This window comes from Ziziphus jujuba, chromosome 7, assembly GCF_031755915.1.
Source record: "Ziziphus jujuba cultivar Dongzao chromosome 7, ASM3175591v1".
NCBI classification, from domain to species: domain Eukaryota; kingdom Viridiplantae; phylum Streptophyta; class Magnoliopsida; order Rosales; family Rhamnaceae; genus Ziziphus; species Ziziphus jujuba.
In genome coordinates, this window is record NC_083385.1 from 7,399,682 (window position 1) to 7,416,130 (window position 16,449).

The 16,449-nt window shown below is 35.5% G+C and overlaps 4 protein-coding genes across 6 annotated transcripts; 2 read left to right on the forward strand and 2 right to left on the reverse strand.

Annotated features, from left to right (window-relative positions):
• Positions 1–173: 173 nt before the first annotated feature.
• LOC125423909 (protein BEARSKIN2) lies at positions 174–3,022 on the reverse strand. Its single transcript, XM_048479760.2, has 3 exons — positions 2,860–3,022; positions 1,243–1,520; positions 174–926 (listed from the first exon to the last, which is right to left on the reverse strand). Exons 1-3 carry the CDS (start codon positions 3,020–3,022, stop codon positions 279–281), a joined length of 1,089 nt encoding a protein of 362 aa, XP_048335717.2. The 3' UTR covers positions 174–278.
• A 3,356-nt stretch (positions 3,023–6,378) lies between these two features.
• On the forward strand, positions 6,379–8,361 carry LOC107409823 (B2 protein). The gene is made up of 5 exons (XM_016017248.3): positions 6,379–6,976; positions 7,206–7,306; positions 7,480–7,563; positions 7,673–7,783; positions 8,032–8,361. The coding sequence occupies exons 1-5, from the start codon at positions 6,517–6,519 to the stop codon at positions 8,071–8,073; spliced, it is 798 nt and encodes a 265-aa protein (XP_015872734.3). The 5' UTR covers positions 6,379–6,516; the 3' UTR covers positions 8,074–8,361.
• Positions 8,362–9,165: 804 nt separating this feature from the next.
• LOC107409784 (vacuolar protein sorting-associated protein 9A) lies at positions 9,166–16,123 on the forward strand. 3 transcript variants are annotated; one of them, XM_048479143.2, is made up of 7 exons: positions 9,166–9,477; positions 9,833–9,980; positions 10,115–10,285; positions 10,500–10,679; positions 11,037–11,340; positions 11,806–12,036; positions 15,936–16,123. In XM_048479143.2, the coding sequence occupies exons 1-6, from the start codon at positions 9,371–9,373 to the stop codon at positions 12,033–12,035; spliced, it is 1,140 nt and encodes a 379-aa protein (XP_048335100.1). In that variant the 5' UTR covers positions 9,166–9,370; the 3' UTR covers position 12,036; positions 15,936–16,123. The 3 variants fall into 3 exon arrangements, with proteins under 3 accessions (XP_048335100.1, XP_048335099.1, XP_048335101.1); XM_048479142.2 differs by lacking the exon at positions 15,936–16,123 and having other exon boundaries at positions 11,806–12,137; XM_048479144.2 differs by lacking the exon at positions 15,936–16,123 and having other exon boundaries at positions 11,809–12,137.
• Positions 12,182–15,872, reverse strand: LOC107409352 (PHD finger protein At1g33420). Its single transcript, XM_048479140.2, has 5 exons — positions 15,038–15,872; positions 14,374–14,518; positions 14,084–14,290; positions 13,396–13,983; positions 12,182–13,248 (listed from the first exon to the last, which is right to left on the reverse strand). Exons 1-5 carry the CDS (start codon positions 15,372–15,374, stop codon positions 12,393–12,395), a joined length of 2,133 nt encoding a protein of 710 aa, XP_048335097.1. The 5' UTR covers positions 15,375–15,872; the 3' UTR covers positions 12,182–12,392.
• Positions 16,124–16,449: the final 326 nt, after the last annotated feature.

Consider the following 16,449-nt stretch of genomic DNA (forward strand, 5'->3'; position numbering starts at 1 on the left):
CCACGCACAAAGAATGTGTTAAAATTGTTTAGCACATTACAGAAAAAGTTAATTAAATAGAAAAGGACTCGTTGTTTGAATGAGGAAGGAATCAATATGTCAATCTAAAAGCAACAAATTATAATAATTTTTTCAATTGTACGATCCAAATCAAACAAGCATATATATATATATATATATCAATGAAATAAATGGTTAGAGCAAACATTTTGTGTGCTCTAATCCACTCGTTTTAGTACTTTGTCATCATCCATTAACAAAGCACCTAAATAAATTCTCTATTTAGCATAGCCCCAAAAATCCATCTCTCCACGCAACGAAAGCTGATTTATTTGGTTAACGGACGTGGTTGCATTTCCATCCTCAAACCTCACACCTTTGGATGAGCCTTCATTTCCCAGATGAGGAGTGACAATCCGATCCAGCATGCTCCATTCATTGATGCCCTCCTCTCGCCCACTGACCATGTGTTGAGTTGTCTCACAGGTGCCCACTTCGAGCCCTGGCTCGCAAGCTGCTTGGTACCGCAGGCTTTCGCTGCCACTCTCGCAGTCTCTGGGAGGATTGGTCATGAGCTGCTTCACCATGAGGTTGGAGTCGGAAGGAAGCTGGGTGGTGTAGTCATAGCCAAGTGGCTTATGGGTTTGAATAAGGGCTTGGGAATGGAGGAGAGAGTAATGGGGAGGAGCTGGGAGTGGAGGATAGTGAAGGGCTAGGTCAGGCTTGTTGAGTTCGAAAGTTGGCTGCGTAGAGTGGGTGTGAGGTTGGCGTAGCAAGTATTGGCTGTCTCTCTGCATGAAAGATCGAGCTAGGTTGGAGCTGGAATTGTTGTTGAGTTGTTGATCCGAGTTTCCTTCGTTGTTTCCTCCTCCAACTTTGAACAGATTCTTCTTCTTGAATACCCTGCATACCACCCATCCATCTTCCTATAATACACCAAATTGAGCGACGTGTCTCAATTAGTTTATTAATCCATAAAAGAACAATGAAAAGAAAAAGAGGAACGTGTTGCATGAATAAAGTGCATTTTGGACTGTTTGACAAATTGGCAATTGCATCGAGTTTGAAGGTGACTGATCTCCTACAGCCAAGCACAGATCCGGTGATTACGATGGCTCATAAGAGTTGACTTTTTGACTTACGATAATTGACCACCCTTATATATGATTAGATGGTTTTTATGGGTCCCACTAGATGGGACCACATAATGAAAAAATTTGAGAAGAGGAGAGATACACATACACCGGAGTTTGATTGGGTATCGTCAGCATCTTCAAGGCGATACTCATGCATAATCCAGTCAGTCTTTTGGCCATGAGGAGCTCTGCCTCTGTAGAAGACAAGGGTTTTCCTCATACCAATCTTCTTGTAGCTGTTTCTGATGCACTTGTCTCTCCCTGTTGCCTTCCAAAACCCTGCATTGGTGGCCCTGTTGGTCCTCGACCCAGTTGGGTACTTTCTGTCCTTGTGGCTGAAAAAATACCACTCGTTTTGTGGGGTCGATCCGATCCTACATCTCTCTGCAAGTACATAATGCATATACACACACAATCAAACAGCAGTAGATTCTAACTTGTTTTGGTTTGCCTCTGTTAATATCATATAGTGCTAAAGTTAATTATATGACGTAAGATATAAATAATCATTGTTATAGGTTATGCCCTTTTGTTCTCTGACACACGGCAGTTTTTTTTATTATATCGAGGGAGAATTAAACTGTTGCCCTTATGTATGTAATAATCATTTAATTAAATTATCAATTACATGAATGCAATATTGACGATTAAATCAAAGGCTGACTACATGGCAAAGGCCGTATCTTTAAGGAAGACCAGCTACTTTATTTTTATTTTTATTTGAGCTTAATGTATGTCCTCGTGAGAAAGATGCATTAACTTGTAACCATCCATTCCCTATGTAATATATTAAATACCGAAAATGCTATCTGAATCTAATTCTTTAATTATTTATAAACATAGACAACCACACAACTGGTCAAAAGTCAACAATTCCCACTGCAAATTGCATTGCGTTCATGTATTTAAGTTCATCTACATATTTAATTTCCATGACAATTGAAATTATAGAAGCCAAGGCAATCTATTCATTTCTTTCAAAACTACCTAAAAAAAAATGTGCATTTAATCTGTAACTCGACGCTACAAAAATTCACTGACAAAATAAGTGATTAATTTCAATGTAAAATCCGATCGAGATGGGATCAAATCTATGATGTTCTACAAATTCTAAGCTTCGACAATTATATATATATAAATATATGTGCGGCCTACTCAACAAACTTGCAGTGCTAATAACGTCATGGAATGTGATTCTCTCTCCATCATCATGACCTTCATCTTTTATGTATCTGTCAAACAGTATATATATATATATATATATAGATATACGCCCTACGACTAAAGAGCTAGACCGGCCATTTTTTGTGTCTAACGAGCACCCATTTTGTTGCCTACGCTTCGAAACTGTATACATAGTTAACTGCAGTACTAGATTAATTACGAAGGAGAGAAAGGGGAAGGAAATTCCTCAAAGTTACAAACTTATACAGCTATATTTATATAGTATACATATTTCGATGTCGTAACTAAATTGAGATTACTTGTAACTTGTAAGAGTTATGAATTAAATTTTACACAATGTCCAATACAAAGCAACTAGCAATTATCATATGTAATTTGGTACAAACGAAAATATATATTCTAGCGAAAGGAGGTTAGGTGGAAATTAAAGTCGAACACAGAGAAACACAATCCAAACTTATCTAGACTAGCAATCAATTAAGTTTGGGGATTGAGGATAAATAAACAACAAAATTCAGTCATGCAGGTGAAACTTTACCTTGCAACTCCCAAGGTTCCATCTTATTCAAGTCCACTTCTCTAATAACTTCCATGTCGAACTTTTGGAAGGACACCTTCTTCTTCAAGTAGTAGTGAAGAAGCTCCTCGTCGGTGGGGTGGAATCGGAAACCCGGAGGCACACCACCGCTAGACGAAGCCATCGACAAAGACTAAGAAATGATAAGGCAAATCAGCAAGCTGTAATAATTAAGCTAGAGCTACCTCAAGCTTTTTGAACAACTCTCTGATCTCTATCAATATGCTTAGAGCAAATGAATTAAAATTGTACGTGGGGATGCTGACATGGGGCTTAAATATGGTGGTGGTGTGTCAACGGGTGTATGGTTGATGTGAAAAAGTTGACGGCCGGTGACTACGCCGTCGGGGATGGTTAAAGCTATCGTAAAAAGCACGTCTAAGAAATACGAGACTGTGATGGATTTTTTTTTTTTCCTCTCTTTCTTTTTGCTCTATATTTTACCCTGCTGCCTCACCTGCTCATTTTGGGACGTGGATACACTCTCCAATCTATAATTATAAGCCACATAAATATAATAAAGGTCTCACGTCGTGGTATGAGTTTTAACCTCGTCAAAAAAAAAAAAAAAAAAAAAAAAAAAAAAAACACAATTTGTGTAAAAGATCATTCATTATCCAACTTATAAAATATTTATATAGAATTTAATGCTTTAATTTATTATTGTATGATGTTATGCATGATATTATTATAAATTACTAAATTTACAATGCATATAATAATTAAAAATGAAACATATGATATAGTATTACTGTTACATATAATATATTTTCCATCCATCCATAAATAAATTTTAATTCCTCAACCATGTTATATAGTTTTGAGAAAATGAATGAACAAAAATATTTATTACTTGGCATGTAAACACCTGTTCCTTTCCTAACAAATATAAATTTCAATATTTGTTATTTTTGGACTTGATTAATTATATATATGACAATATATGCACTTGTCACATCCATTATTTCTTAGGAAAAAAACTAGAATTCACTTGTTGCAGGACTAAATCCCTATTCTCATATATATATGATCGTATAGAGCAAGAATTCCATGAAGTTAATTGTAAGCGAAGAAAGCAAAATATTTTAAGCAAAAAATAAAAATAAAAATTAAGGAAGCAAAAAATCCACTCTTGAGCTTTGCTATTTTTTCTAATCACTTTCAATCTCCTAATTACCGATGGATGATATATTATATATTGTCCTCACGCGCTTCATAGTCATTCTGGAGTAGCTGTTCGTCATATATTTGAAATTAGTTTAATGGAAGTATTAAAAGCAAATAAACGATCCCAAGAAAATAATAAAAGTTATAATTATGGGATATTGATTGTTCCCAAAGCAAGGGTTGGAAAAAACCAGCTGCTGAAACTTCTTGAGATTTTCGCGTTTGATTGGACGGCCGAAATTTTATATGCATTATTATTAGCATTCAAATTAGCTTCTTATCAATTTTGGATTTAATCGTAATATCATATAGTTGGAGACGCAGTCGCCAAAGCTTGGGCTTTGCACATGTGGGTACGACCTTGAACTTACTTGATTCAATTTTACGCTTTCTCTCTGTTTTTTTGAATTATTATTCTCTTCCCCTACGACTCTATGAACCATCTCTATATATTATTAACTAATTATATTGTTAAGAGGGTCTCAGGTTGTATCTACAGGATTAATTTTAATATTCTGAAGAAATTTAAAAAAAAAAAAAAAAAAAAAAAAGCTTTTTAGAGGCGTACAGAAAACCTACTTGAATGATTAGTTTCGGTTCCAATACATAAAGAGACTAGCTTAACCATATATATTTTGTTTAAACTCTATTAAGCTATCCTTGCTAGAACAATCCGATGTTAAAATTACTGTTTCTATCATTTCAAACTTAATTCAAATGGTTTTGGAACTATCTAATCATGACCCTAAAAATTTTGATTGGATGACTAATTTCAAAGTTATACACTTAATAGTGTATCATCTAGAGAGAGAGAGAGAGAACTATTCTAGTGTATATATGATTATTATTATACCCAAAATGAACATTTTGATTGCGTATTACTTATGAAATACCCTGATTTGATCAGTCGTTCATCATATATATATATATATATATATCATATTTTTCGTTTCAATTGCTTTCTTTTTCTTCATACATATTGGCCTCTTACAATTTATACATCATATTTATTAAAGGGCAACTCCTCTTAATTGGCCGGAGTTATTCCAAATCCTTGTAGTTTTGCTTCTATATGTTTATGTGACTTAGTCTTGACTCAAAATGGGCTGCAAACACCAAGCTGCTGAGGACAAACAACAAAAAAAAAAAAAAAAAAAAAAAAAAAAAAAAAAAAAAAATGGCCAACCTATCTCGTTTTTCTACAATTCTGCAATTGATATTGATTATTCAATAAGTTTTTTCTTTACAACATGTTCATCTGTAACAAAAACACCTTTTTGCCTCTTGAAAATGCCAAAGCTTTAATCTTAATTAGCATTAACGGTAGGCACGACTTCTATAGACCATGATAGGGTAATTAAGTGGGAATGAAGTCTAAGAGATTCTAGTTGTTCTATATATTATTGATGGTGATTATCAGATTTAAGGGGCATATATCCCATTTGTTAAGTTGCAAATTAACCATCTAATAATAAAAATTAAGTTTAATATCAATAAACAAATTAGGTTGCCTGTAATTTCATCTAATTTGTAAGCATTTATTGTCTAAGTCCACCTGTCTACCCCTCGATAACCATTACCATATATAGCGGACATGAAAATTGGAGCACCGTGTAACATTGTCCATTTTGGCCACAAGGCACACACTTCTATCTTCTTTGATTTGAAACACTCATAAATAACCAAAAAGGATTTGGCCAAGTTGTTATTCCAAGGTGCTTGTGGACGATTTTATATACCAAATTGGACAGGGAAAAAAGTTCATAAAATGTGACGTTTTTCTTTTTTTGAACATAGGGTTGGTAAAATGTTATAAAGTATTTAAGAAGCACTTGGAAAGTAGTGAATGCCCATCTAATAATTAATTTTACAACTTAAATTTAAAAATTTCAAACTAAAATATTGGTCAGCAAAAGTGGTATACAAAAATATTAGCACTTTGCTGGTCCATAAATGCAAATATTGTACGGAAACTAACTTAGTTAAGTAGAAGTACATAATAATAAAAAATGAAGTATATCAGCTAGCTAGGAAAGGGGTTTTGAACGTTATGGAAAATAAATACGAATGGTAAGAAATAACAGCTATATAGCATATTTGCCTAACTTATATATACGATGGGACATTGCAAGAAAAGGAGGAGGGAGATTTCAAAAATCAAACATATGAGAGATGGCATTGATTCAACTTTATTGGCAGTGGTTGAGATGGCGGACTCTTTTTATTCAAATTCTGGCAAAAGGACTAAAAAGCAAAAAATAAAGAGACCCCAAAGGGTACCGAAAGTCCGTTATGCCATCAAAATCAATACCATATATATTTTTGACTATTATTTACATTAAAATGCTTTCAAACGTCATGCAGTGCAAACTAGTCTAAGCTATTACCACACAACTCCTTCAATTTTCTCTCTCCCTCCCACAGACACAAGCAAAGAAAAAAAAAAGTAAAATGTCTAGGACTAACTACACTACTAGTGGTAGCACTGCCACTGCGGCGGCGACCGGAGGTTCTCTGTGGCAGTTTGGTAGAGGATTCGGTCAAGTTTTGGCCTCTGTGGATGAGTACCAAACATGGAGGGCAACAGCACTCGACAATCAATTGGGATTGTCTGAAAGAAAGTTGAAAGTTAATCATCAAGATGATGATGTTGATGATGATCTGAATCATAGAATAAAGACCAGTAGTTTCAACAACATTCAATTGAGATTATTTCCGGAGATGAAAGCTCACCAACCCATTTATCTGCAGCAGCAGCATCAAGTACAGCAACAGCAGCAGCTGCAGACTGACAAGTGGCACAAGACATTGCCTCCTGCTGAAATGCTGCCCAGGAATGAGGTCTTGGGAGGCTATATCTTCGTATGCAACAACGAGACGATGCAAGAGGATCTTCGTCGCCAACTTTTTGGTAATTTCTTACTAAAATTTTTTACTCTGTAAGTTATGTTTTTTAAGGAATAATTTGATATAAACCATGTAATTTTGACAGAGTTTTATATATTTTGGAATTTGAGTTTGTTGTATGACATATTGTTTTCTTTGGAGTCTAAAATACGTATTTGACATATTGATACAGGTTGTGAATTAATATTAACAGAGTCATTATAGACTCTGATTCGATCCAATTCGTTTTGCAGGGCTTCCGCAGAAATATAAGGACTCTGTACGGGCAATAACCCCTGGCTTACCCCTTTTCCTTTATAACTACACTGCCCACCAGCTTCATGGAGTATATCAGGTCTGATTTCAGTGTTATTTACTATTTGTAGCACTTGCTATTCTTTGTACCCCCAGATTTCTTCTGGTGATGAGCCTTTAAAATGATGACAAAGCCTGAACTATTTTCATTTTGTTTTGGTTTGGCATTATTTTTTTGTTTAAACCATTTGTTCCGTCTTTTTCTTCGACAAGGCTGCGAGTTTTGGAGGGTCGAACATAGACCCAACAGCTTGGGAAGACAGGAAATGCAAAGGAGAATCAAGGTTTCCAGCACAGGTAAAACAAAACAAAATCACAGTCCTAAAATCCTCTGATTGAATACTCTTTGTAAACAGGAAGATTTTTGAAAGGCTTAGACTCTGTTCAATGGGGGAATTTGTTTCAGGTTAGAATTCAAATCAAGAAGAATTGTAAGCCACTAGAAGAAGATGCTTTTAGACCTATCTTATACCACTATGACGGCCCAAAGTTTCGATTGCAGCTCTCTGTGCCTGAGGTATTCACTATTATCTTTCCGCCTCTCAGCTTACTTCTTATTAGACTACGAAAATCAGACACACACAGCTAATTTCCCCCAGAAAGCCAAGAATTAATGCAGTGAAAGATAGTAGTATATGAATCTTGGAATATCTTTACAAGTTTGGCTTTCTTTTCCCAATTTACATGTCATTGGCTATCCAACTACAAAAAAATTTTGAAGTATTTTTGCCCTGCTTTTAATATTTCCAATTGGATTCTTTGCAGGCACTTGCATTACTAGACTTATTCAAAGAAGAGGACTACTAGAGGAGTAACCTCCAGGAATATAAATTAGCTTATGCAAGAGATCTTACAGATATAGAGACAAAGAAAATGATCCCCCAGTGAATGATATTGGTAAAATCCGCAAAGGACTGCAAAACAGAATGGATTTTTAATTTGGAGAAATAGCTTCCTCTCCATGGTCAGAATTCAGAAATGAAGATTAAAAAGTAAATGAGCATAATTATTGTAGGCAAGTGTGTAATATGGAAAAGTTTGAAAACATCATAATGGGTTTCTATCAATAAACTAGATAATACAGTTTTATGCCTATTTGTATGAGTATGACTGCAAAGTTTTTTTTTTTTTTTTTTTTTTCAATTAACGAATGGTATTGAATTTTGTGGCTACAAAATCTTTCACCACAATTTGGTGTCCAATGCTAGAAGGTTTTAGGTCAAAGAGAGGCGAGAGGGAGCAGTTTCAAAATGCTAACAACACCCTATCAAAAAGGACCCCAAAAAAAAAAAGAAACACACGCACAAATTTCATGATAATATGTTATAAAATTTACATTATTTTGATTCCAACACGAAGTAATTATTTAGAAATCAAGCTTTTTTTTCTTTTTCTTTTTTTTTCTTTTTTGTAATTTTATTTCAATTTTATCCTATCGAATGGAGCAAATCGTGCAAGGAAACCTTTTCTTCTTCTTTTTTATTTTTATTTACATAAAAAGGAAAAAAAATACATATTTTGCATATAATTAAGTGTGGGTGTGGGGTTTATTGATCAAATTTACAAGGGAAAAAATAATGTACTCTTCCTCTTAGCCTATAGGTAAAACCGTTTGAGAGTATTTCTCTAGATTTAAGATTCAAGTTTCGATTAGAATAAAAATTCTCCTTTCCAAAGTTGCAGTAAAAGAAAAAAGGAAAAAGATAATAATAATACAAATAATAAGAAAGAAGCTCCTTTTCAAAAAAGAAAATAATAATAATAATAATAATAAGAATTAAAATATTAAAAATTAAAATTAATTTAATTAAAATAAAATAAAAAATAAAAAAATAAAAAAGGAAGGAAAAACCGACGAAGCTGAAAAGCCCCTATAGGTTTTCATCGTCACGTGACAGACCTAACATTCTATTTTCTCGTTTGACAAATATGCAAACTACCAGTAGTAACAACTCTGGTGCCTCTACTTTGACTGCTGTTATTTCTTCTTCTTCTTGTTCTTCCTCCCAACTCTGCCAAAATAGAGAGACATGGATTACTGATGCTAGCGCTGAGGAGTATTTTGGTTACAAAAGTTCGGAATTAAAGAGTTATAAAAGGAGGAATGGAAGCGTCCTCGGCATCTTCTTCTTCATCTTCGGTCACATTCTACGATTTTCTTGATCGTATGCGAAATCCTGCTTCCCTTGATCTCGTTCGATCCATCAAGAGGTATTCTCACACACAAACCCTAATCCTAATCCTCATGATCATTAATATAATAATAAAATACAAAAGGAATATATTATTCAAAATTCTTGGTTTTTTTTGGGGTTTCAGAATGCCGAATCTACAAGATTGTTTTGCATTGGTGTTTCAATCTTGTTTCTTCTTTTTTCTCTTTTTCCCGTTGTATTTGGTTTGGGTTTGGAATTTTATATTGGTTTCTTGTTGTTTCTGATGCGATGTAGGCGTAGTATAGATATTGTGACTGCTTTTTGTCGAAATTTTGTTTCTTTGATTAATTTTTGTGCGTAATAAAATTTGTTATTTCATAAATTCATAATGATTTTTTTTTTGTGGTCAGCTTTATCGTATCATTTTCATTCTACGCGGCCAACCCTGATAATGATGCTAAAAAGGTGCAAGAATTCTTCACTACAATGGAAGATACAATCAGAGATCATCCAATATGGGCAGGTGCCACCGATGAAGAAGTTGACTCTGCCATGGAGGTAATATTATAATTTACGTGGCTCACAGGGTTTGGTATACATAATACCTCTAGGTTGGATTTGATCCTTTTTGAGAACATTTTATATGCCACATTCTGTTTGCTTCACATTAAAATGTTGTAAGCTTTCTACAGGGACTAGAGAAATATGTGATGACAAAATTGTTCTACCGGACATTTGCTTCTTCTCCAGGAGATATAAAACTGGACCTTGAAATCTCAGAGAAAATACAATTGTTGCAGACCTTCTTGAAGCCTGAGCATTTAGATATTCCATCAGTCCTTCGTAATGATGCTTCATGGCTGGTATGTATGCTGATTTTAAAATAAGTTTTGGAAGGCATCAAATTTTTGTTTATGGAATCCATTATAACTTGCTATAGAGGAATGAATATCTATTTAAAGCTATTTGCTTGAACATACAACAATACTTGCCTCACTTTTTCAGTCTAAGACAATGGAAAATCCAAGTAAATTTGGTTTATATCAGAACCATTGATAGTCATGCTTGAATTTCCAGCTTGCGGAGAAAGAATTGCAGAAAATCAGTGCATTTAAAGCCCCTCGTGAGAAGCTTCTTTGCATCATTAACTGTTGCAAGGTCATCAACAACTTGTTGCTAAATGCAGCAATGTCAGAGAATCATGTACTAGCCGGGGCTGATGACTTTCTCCCGGTTCTTATATATGTCACGATCAAGGCAAGCTTCCCTTGGTAATATGCCATTCTACTTATCGTTAAAATCTGGTTTTTATATTATCTCACTTTGTTGCAATGGTATAGTTGAAAGTCACAAATTTGTAAGCTTCATGCTTGACATATATGAACTGCTGCATTCTTTTGAAAGCTTTTTAGCAAAGTTGTTTTCTTTCTGTCTCAGTGATATATCTTTCCATATGTCTGTGATTTTATATCTTATGAGTGGTATTGATTGTCCTTTTGACCTCGTAGAGCAATGTTTTTTGTTTTTTGATTACTAGCTAGAAAAGATGATTGATATTCTAGAAATTTCTTTTGGCAAATAGATTTAACATGCTAATTCTCTAAGCACCAACAGGCCAATCCTCCACAGTTGCACTCCAACCTCAAATTTATTCAGTTATACAGAAGGCAGGCAAAACTTGTTTCAGAAGCCGCATTTTACTTCACAAATCTTGTGTCAGCCAAAACATTTATTGTCGACTTAAATGCTAAATCTCTATCTATTGATGAAATTGAATTTGAGGAAAGCATGCAAGCAGCAAGAGAGACTAACAAATTGATACCAGAGGAATTCTTCACCACACAGGAAGTGATGACAACCTCACAAGGTCAAATTGATCCTGGTGCTTCAGCAAGAGTACATCATAAAGAGACAAATGGTGAGCTTCAAACTACAAATTTTTTCTGTAAAATTTACTAGCCTTTTCATTTGACAATTTGTTTACAGGCATGCGTATCCGCATATATATCAAAAATAATAACACTGAAAATTTTGTCATATATTGAATGAGCCATCATGATAGACGGCATGGGTTACCTTTTTTGCTTGTTACATACTGTTCTTTTTATTATGCATCTGGAAAGTGGTAATTATATTCACTCTTAAAATATTAGAGAGCGGATAATTATATTCACTCTTAAACAGGCCCTCAGCAATTCTTGATCTTACGTTGTAGTGTCCATTATCATAGTATATTAGTATCTCTATTCACCCAAAAAAAAAAAGGTATTAGTATCTCTTCCTCTCTGTTCTTAAATGCTAATTTGCAAAACACTTGGCTAGTAGATTAAGGATGAATTCATTGTTTAACATACTAGCATATCTAAAAATGCAATATTCACAGCAGGTGGGTCAAATTACCCTTATATGGAAGCGGAGGCAGGTGACTTAACAGTCAGGGATGTGGAAAGATTACTAAGTCTATACAAGGACGTTGTTACAAAATATACAACTTTGTGCAAGGCTGTTAAAAGTTTTCCTCCCACCAAGACTGAATCCTCCCTTCCTCATTTAGAAGGAAGCAGTATTTTATCGACAAAACCGGAGGAAAATACTGAAAACACTAGAGAATGAGGTAAATGTACTTTTAATGCATTTTTTTTTAACTCAGCACAGCAGATTACATTCAATGGAAAAATCGCCAAATCTTTGATGTTAGAGTTGTTAAAATTAGAACCATTTGCTATACTGATCATGTCAAAGATAGTAAGTCAGGAACCTTGAGAATACAGTAAACTTCCTTTTTTTTTTTTTTTCCTCCCAATTTCCTTTCTCATTTCGCTATATACAGGGACAAAACATAGATAGCTCTCAATACACTCGAAAAGGGAGGATAAGGTCTTAAAAACAATTGACAACCTCCTTGAAACCCATCTCTAAACCCTAAACTAAAAAGAAAGACTTTACATTCACAACAAAACAAAAGTGCACTTAACGTACACCAAAGGTCAAGGGGAACGAAGAAGCTAGTCCAACCCCATCTGTTGCTGTTGCTTTACCCCTGCAAGATGTGTTACTATTGGGTGAATTACTATTGGCTTCCTTGGTAGATTCCCCAACACTTTGACATTTATCACGATGAGATGAATTTTCGCATCTTGAGCAAACAAACTTCACCGGGATTGCATCTGAAACGTCAATCCCAACACACCTTGTATGCTGCCAAATACCACAAGCATCACAAGCCAACATTCTTTCACCATCATCATCCTTAGCCCCACACATGCAATCAACCGTCCAGTTCTCAATCCCTCTTTCCATACGAAATCGATTAAGGCCATATCTTACAGAACATCTCCCTTGAACTCGAATTGAGCCACCTGGTCCAACCAGAAACTTCAAAGTAATTGAATCCTCAATATAGCCATATTCAACCAATTGCTCAGCCTGGAACTTCTTAAACATGGCATATACTTCTTGAAAGGCTTTTGTAGTTTCCAATTTAAGGTCAGCAACGGTTGCATTCAATGGTAGGACGATTAATTCAGGAGGAAGGACTGGGTCATCCTTAGGTTGGTCTGAAAGCTCCACATGACACCAGAGATGAATGGCATCAGGGTTTTCTACTGCCATTTTATCATTCTTGTAAACCTTCATAAATTGCTTGCAATCCAAAACTTTCATTGCCGAATCAATAATCTTATCCCTCATCACTTGGGGCCTACAGCTTACCATGGTATCAGGTTGAAGAAGGGACTCATATAAAAATTTAAGATCACAGATGATTTGGTCTTCTGATAGGTAATTTGAGTCCTTGACAGATTCCCTGCTTACGATACTCTCCAGCCTGTCGTAATAAGATTTCCCAGAACAAATTAATGCCATGCATAAAACCAATTTGTTTTTTTTTTTTTCTTTTCTTCCTTTTTAATTCTTTAGTTCTCTTTTTTTTACTACAATTATTTTGTTTTAAAGAACCAGTTTTCTATTTTACCTGTATTCTACATCGCTAGAATAGGGATTGCATCTGGCCCTAACCACCATGCCATTGATTGCTAACTTCCCCGCCAAGTGTTTAAGGCAGTAATCAAGAAGCTCCACAGACGCTGCCCTCCACACTGAACCCTTGAGAGCACGTCTACTCACCCAGCCAGCCTTACCAGCTGCAGCTGTCAGCACCTTGATCATTGCTTGCTGTACACGTTCAACTTCATCTATTGTCCATAGACATAATACATCGGAAGTGGCACACTCAGGCTTCTTACGGGTTTCTCGGATCAGATTCAATAAAAACAAGAACAGATCCTTAATGGTCACGAGTTCATCCACAGACAACGACTGGTAGAAAGCAATAACAGACTGCAGGCGAGTTCGGGGTCCTCGACCACTGAATAGAACTGGAGACAAATAAAAGCTGGAGAGTGTATCAATGGCTTGGCGATACGCCTCTTGAGTGAGTGCATAGCTTCCGGCACCAAAATCATATCCCCATTCACCGTACCAAGAATGACCCTTGGTAATCGAATGAAGCAGCCGGTATTCCATTCCATATTTTTTGGAGACATCCATCACGCTAACTTTCCTATTGAACAAAAATGCAGTTGAATAAAAAAGAAACAGGCATATAAAGATATTGAGATATTCAAGTCCATTGAGAAGGTTCAAGGTTCAAGGTTCCAAACCTGACAGCAAGAGTCTGACAAAGCCTATCCCAGAAATCCATAACTTGACGACCAGAGAGGAGCTTAGAGCCTCCTTGTCTGCCATTGAGGGTGAGAAGGTGACCAAACCCATTGGAGTGTACAACGGCGTGCAGAAGATGGGTGTTATCTTCAAGTTGAAGGTAAAGCCAATCTTCAACATCATCCGTGGTAATAGCGGTCTTACACCTATCAATTTTTATTAGGATCGTTAATAATAACAATAATAATAAATAATAAGGGGGTGAGTTTTTGGGGGGCTGAGTTGGTACCTTGACTCGGAGAAGTGGGTGTATGGCTTATACTCTTCTTGCTGTTGAAGAAGCATGGAGCTGCAGGCCTTCTCGCGAGCATTCTCGCTACCACCCCTTATTATGAAATGGTATCGTTTTCGGCACACCGGATGCCCACTCCATCCTTCGGTAAGGAAATAAATAAATAAATAATATAAAATCTAAATTTTATTTTTGGAAAACATATGGGCTGGGAATAAAATAAAAAATAAAAATAAAGGAGTAATAAATCCAAAAAAAATAAAATAAATAAAAGTTAAGATTTTTGCCAAAAATAAAAATAAAAAATAGAAAAGGACGATTTTAGTCAAAGTCCACAAAATCCGTGGTTCGTTCTCGACCACTCGCCGACGTCAAATACATTTTTAAAAAAATAAAATAAAATAAATTATTACTCAGATAGAATAAAAATAAAAGCCCAATGTTGACAGCGTCATTAGTAATTTTTTTTCATTATCCAAAAATAAGGTAAACCGCGAAAATATTTTACAGATTTCTTAGTTTCTGCTTTTAAAAAAATAAAAAAAGATTTTTTTTTTCCTCTCAACCGCGAAATATTTGTCTAAAATAGCGCCCGAATCTCTTCGGGTAGCCCAAAAAAAAAAAAGAAAAAAAAAAAGAGAGAGTCGGTGAGTGGACTCACCCACGACTCGGCAGTGGTCGCAGTAGACGGAGCGTCTCGAACCCGTAACGTCCTCCTCCACCACGTCAAGGACCACAACGGACGGGGATAGATCGGGATCTTCAAGACGGAGCGTGACACGCCACGCAAGCAGGGAGGGGAAAACAGAAGGAGGAAGCGTGAGGCGCGCGTGACAGGAGAGGAAGCTCTTCACGTTGTCACGGAAGGGCTGTGAGCCGGTGGTTTGGTCAGCTGGGTTCGGGAAAGCGAAAAAGTCAGGCAGATCTTCAGCTGTACGAGAAAGCCTTCTCTTCTTGGCCCTCTTCAACGGTCTCTCATCGTTAAAACCAAAAACCATCCTTCTTCTTTGTTTTCTTCTTCTTCTTCTTTCCTCTAGGAAAGAGATCTTTATTTCTGTGGTTGAGTTTGGGTTTGTAATATCAAAAGCTTTTTTTAGAGTTATAGATGTTAGATCTTGTTTTTTTCAAGAGGATAGAGAGAGTGAAATTAAAAAAAAAGAAGAAAAAACGAAAAATATTAACAAACACAGAGAAAAGAGCGCAAAGAGAGTGAGAGAGTGCTGCTTTGATTTATTTTGGAAATAAATACGTAGAGAGAGAGAGAGAGAGAGAGAGAGAGGGGAAAAAGAATCCTGGGGGCTAATTTGAGTATTTGAAGGGGCTGTTGGTGTTAGTATTGGGTGCTTTTCTATTTATCGTATTCTCGTATATAAAAGCCAATGGGATTAGAATTTGGGGTTCCTATTGTATGGCGGTTCGGACTTTGTATCCTCTTTTTCTTCTTTCTCCTTTTTCTTTTCCTTAATTTACTTTTTTGCCCCTTTTTTTCTTTGTCTTTTTTCTTGGATGAAAAGCATCGCCCACTCATCTGTATCTTACACGTGTTTACTTTTTTGCAGGTCTATGGGTATTGGCTTCGTAATTTCCTTTTTCTGTAAGATACTTCAACTTCTTTTTTTATTTTTTATTATTTTGAAAAATAAATAACAATTTTGTGTTTAATGATGGTTACTTCTTATACTTTTCCTGGCAAAAATGAAAAAAAAAAATATATATATATATATAATACATATATTAATTTTTTGTACCCCTGCTTCAAAAAAAAAAAAAAAAAAATTTACTATCCCACCAAACCACACAAACATTGGTTACGGAGAAAAGACAGTAGTAATGTGGAAATCCCAGAAAACGTTAAATAAAAGGCGGGAGAAAATTGCTGGTCAAATTTCATGAAACAAAATTTTTTAAGAAATAATTTCAGGGAGCGACCAACAACCACAGCACAGCGCTTGGCGCCTTGAAGTTTGTTTCCAAAATTCAAAATGCATTAAATAATTAGCCAATTGTGACTTATTATCGTGGGGTTTATAGAGGAATCTAGCTCCACGTACCCCTAAGCATCTTTTCAAAAAA

Coding starts and splice junctions, on each gene's coding strand:
- LOC107409784 (XM_048479143.2), top strand. CDS start 9,371: ATGGAAGCGTCCTCGGCATCTTCTTCTTCATCTTCGGTCACATTCTAC. Junction 10,680..11,036: donor TTATATATGTCACGATCAAG/GCAAGCTTCCCT, acceptor AAGCACCAACAG/GCCAATCCTCCACAGTTGCA. Junction 11,341..11,805: donor ACATCATAAAGAGACAAATG/GTGAGCTTCAAA, acceptor CAATATTCACAG/CAGGTGGGTCAAATTACCCT.
- LOC125423909 (XM_048479760.2), bottom strand. CDS start 3,022: ATGGCTTCGTCTAGCGGTGGTGTGCCTCCGGGTTTCCGATTCCACCCC. Junction 1,521..2,859: donor GGAACCTTGGGAGTTGCAAG/GTAAAGTTTCAC, acceptor ATGTACTTGCAG/AGAGATGTAGGATCGGATCG. Junction 927..1,242: donor ATACCCAATCAAACTCCGGT/GTATGTGTATCT, acceptor GGTGTATTATAG/GAAGATGGATGGGTGGTATG.
- LOC107409352 (XM_048479140.2), bottom strand. CDS start 15,374: ATGGTTTTTGGTTTTAACGATGAGAGACCGTTGAAGAGGGCCAAGAAG. Junction 14,519..15,037: donor CGACCACTGCCGAGTCGTGG/GTGAGTCCACTC, acceptor TCCTTACCGAAG/GATGGAGTGGGCATCCGGTG. Junction 13,249..13,395: donor TCTAGCGATGTAGAATACAG/GTAAAATAGAAA, acceptor TTATTACGACAG/GCTGGAGAGTATCGTAAGCA.
- LOC107409823 (XM_016017248.3), top strand. CDS start 6,517: ATGTCTAGGACTAACTACACTACTAGTGGTAGCACTGCCACTGCGGCG. Junction 7,307..7,479: donor AGCTTCATGGAGTATATCAG/GTCTGATTTCAG, acceptor TTCTTCGACAAG/GCTGCGAGTTTTGGAGGGTC. Junction 7,784..8,031: donor TGCAGCTCTCTGTGCCTGAG/GTATTCACTATT, acceptor GATTCTTTGCAG/GCACTTGCATTACTAGACTT.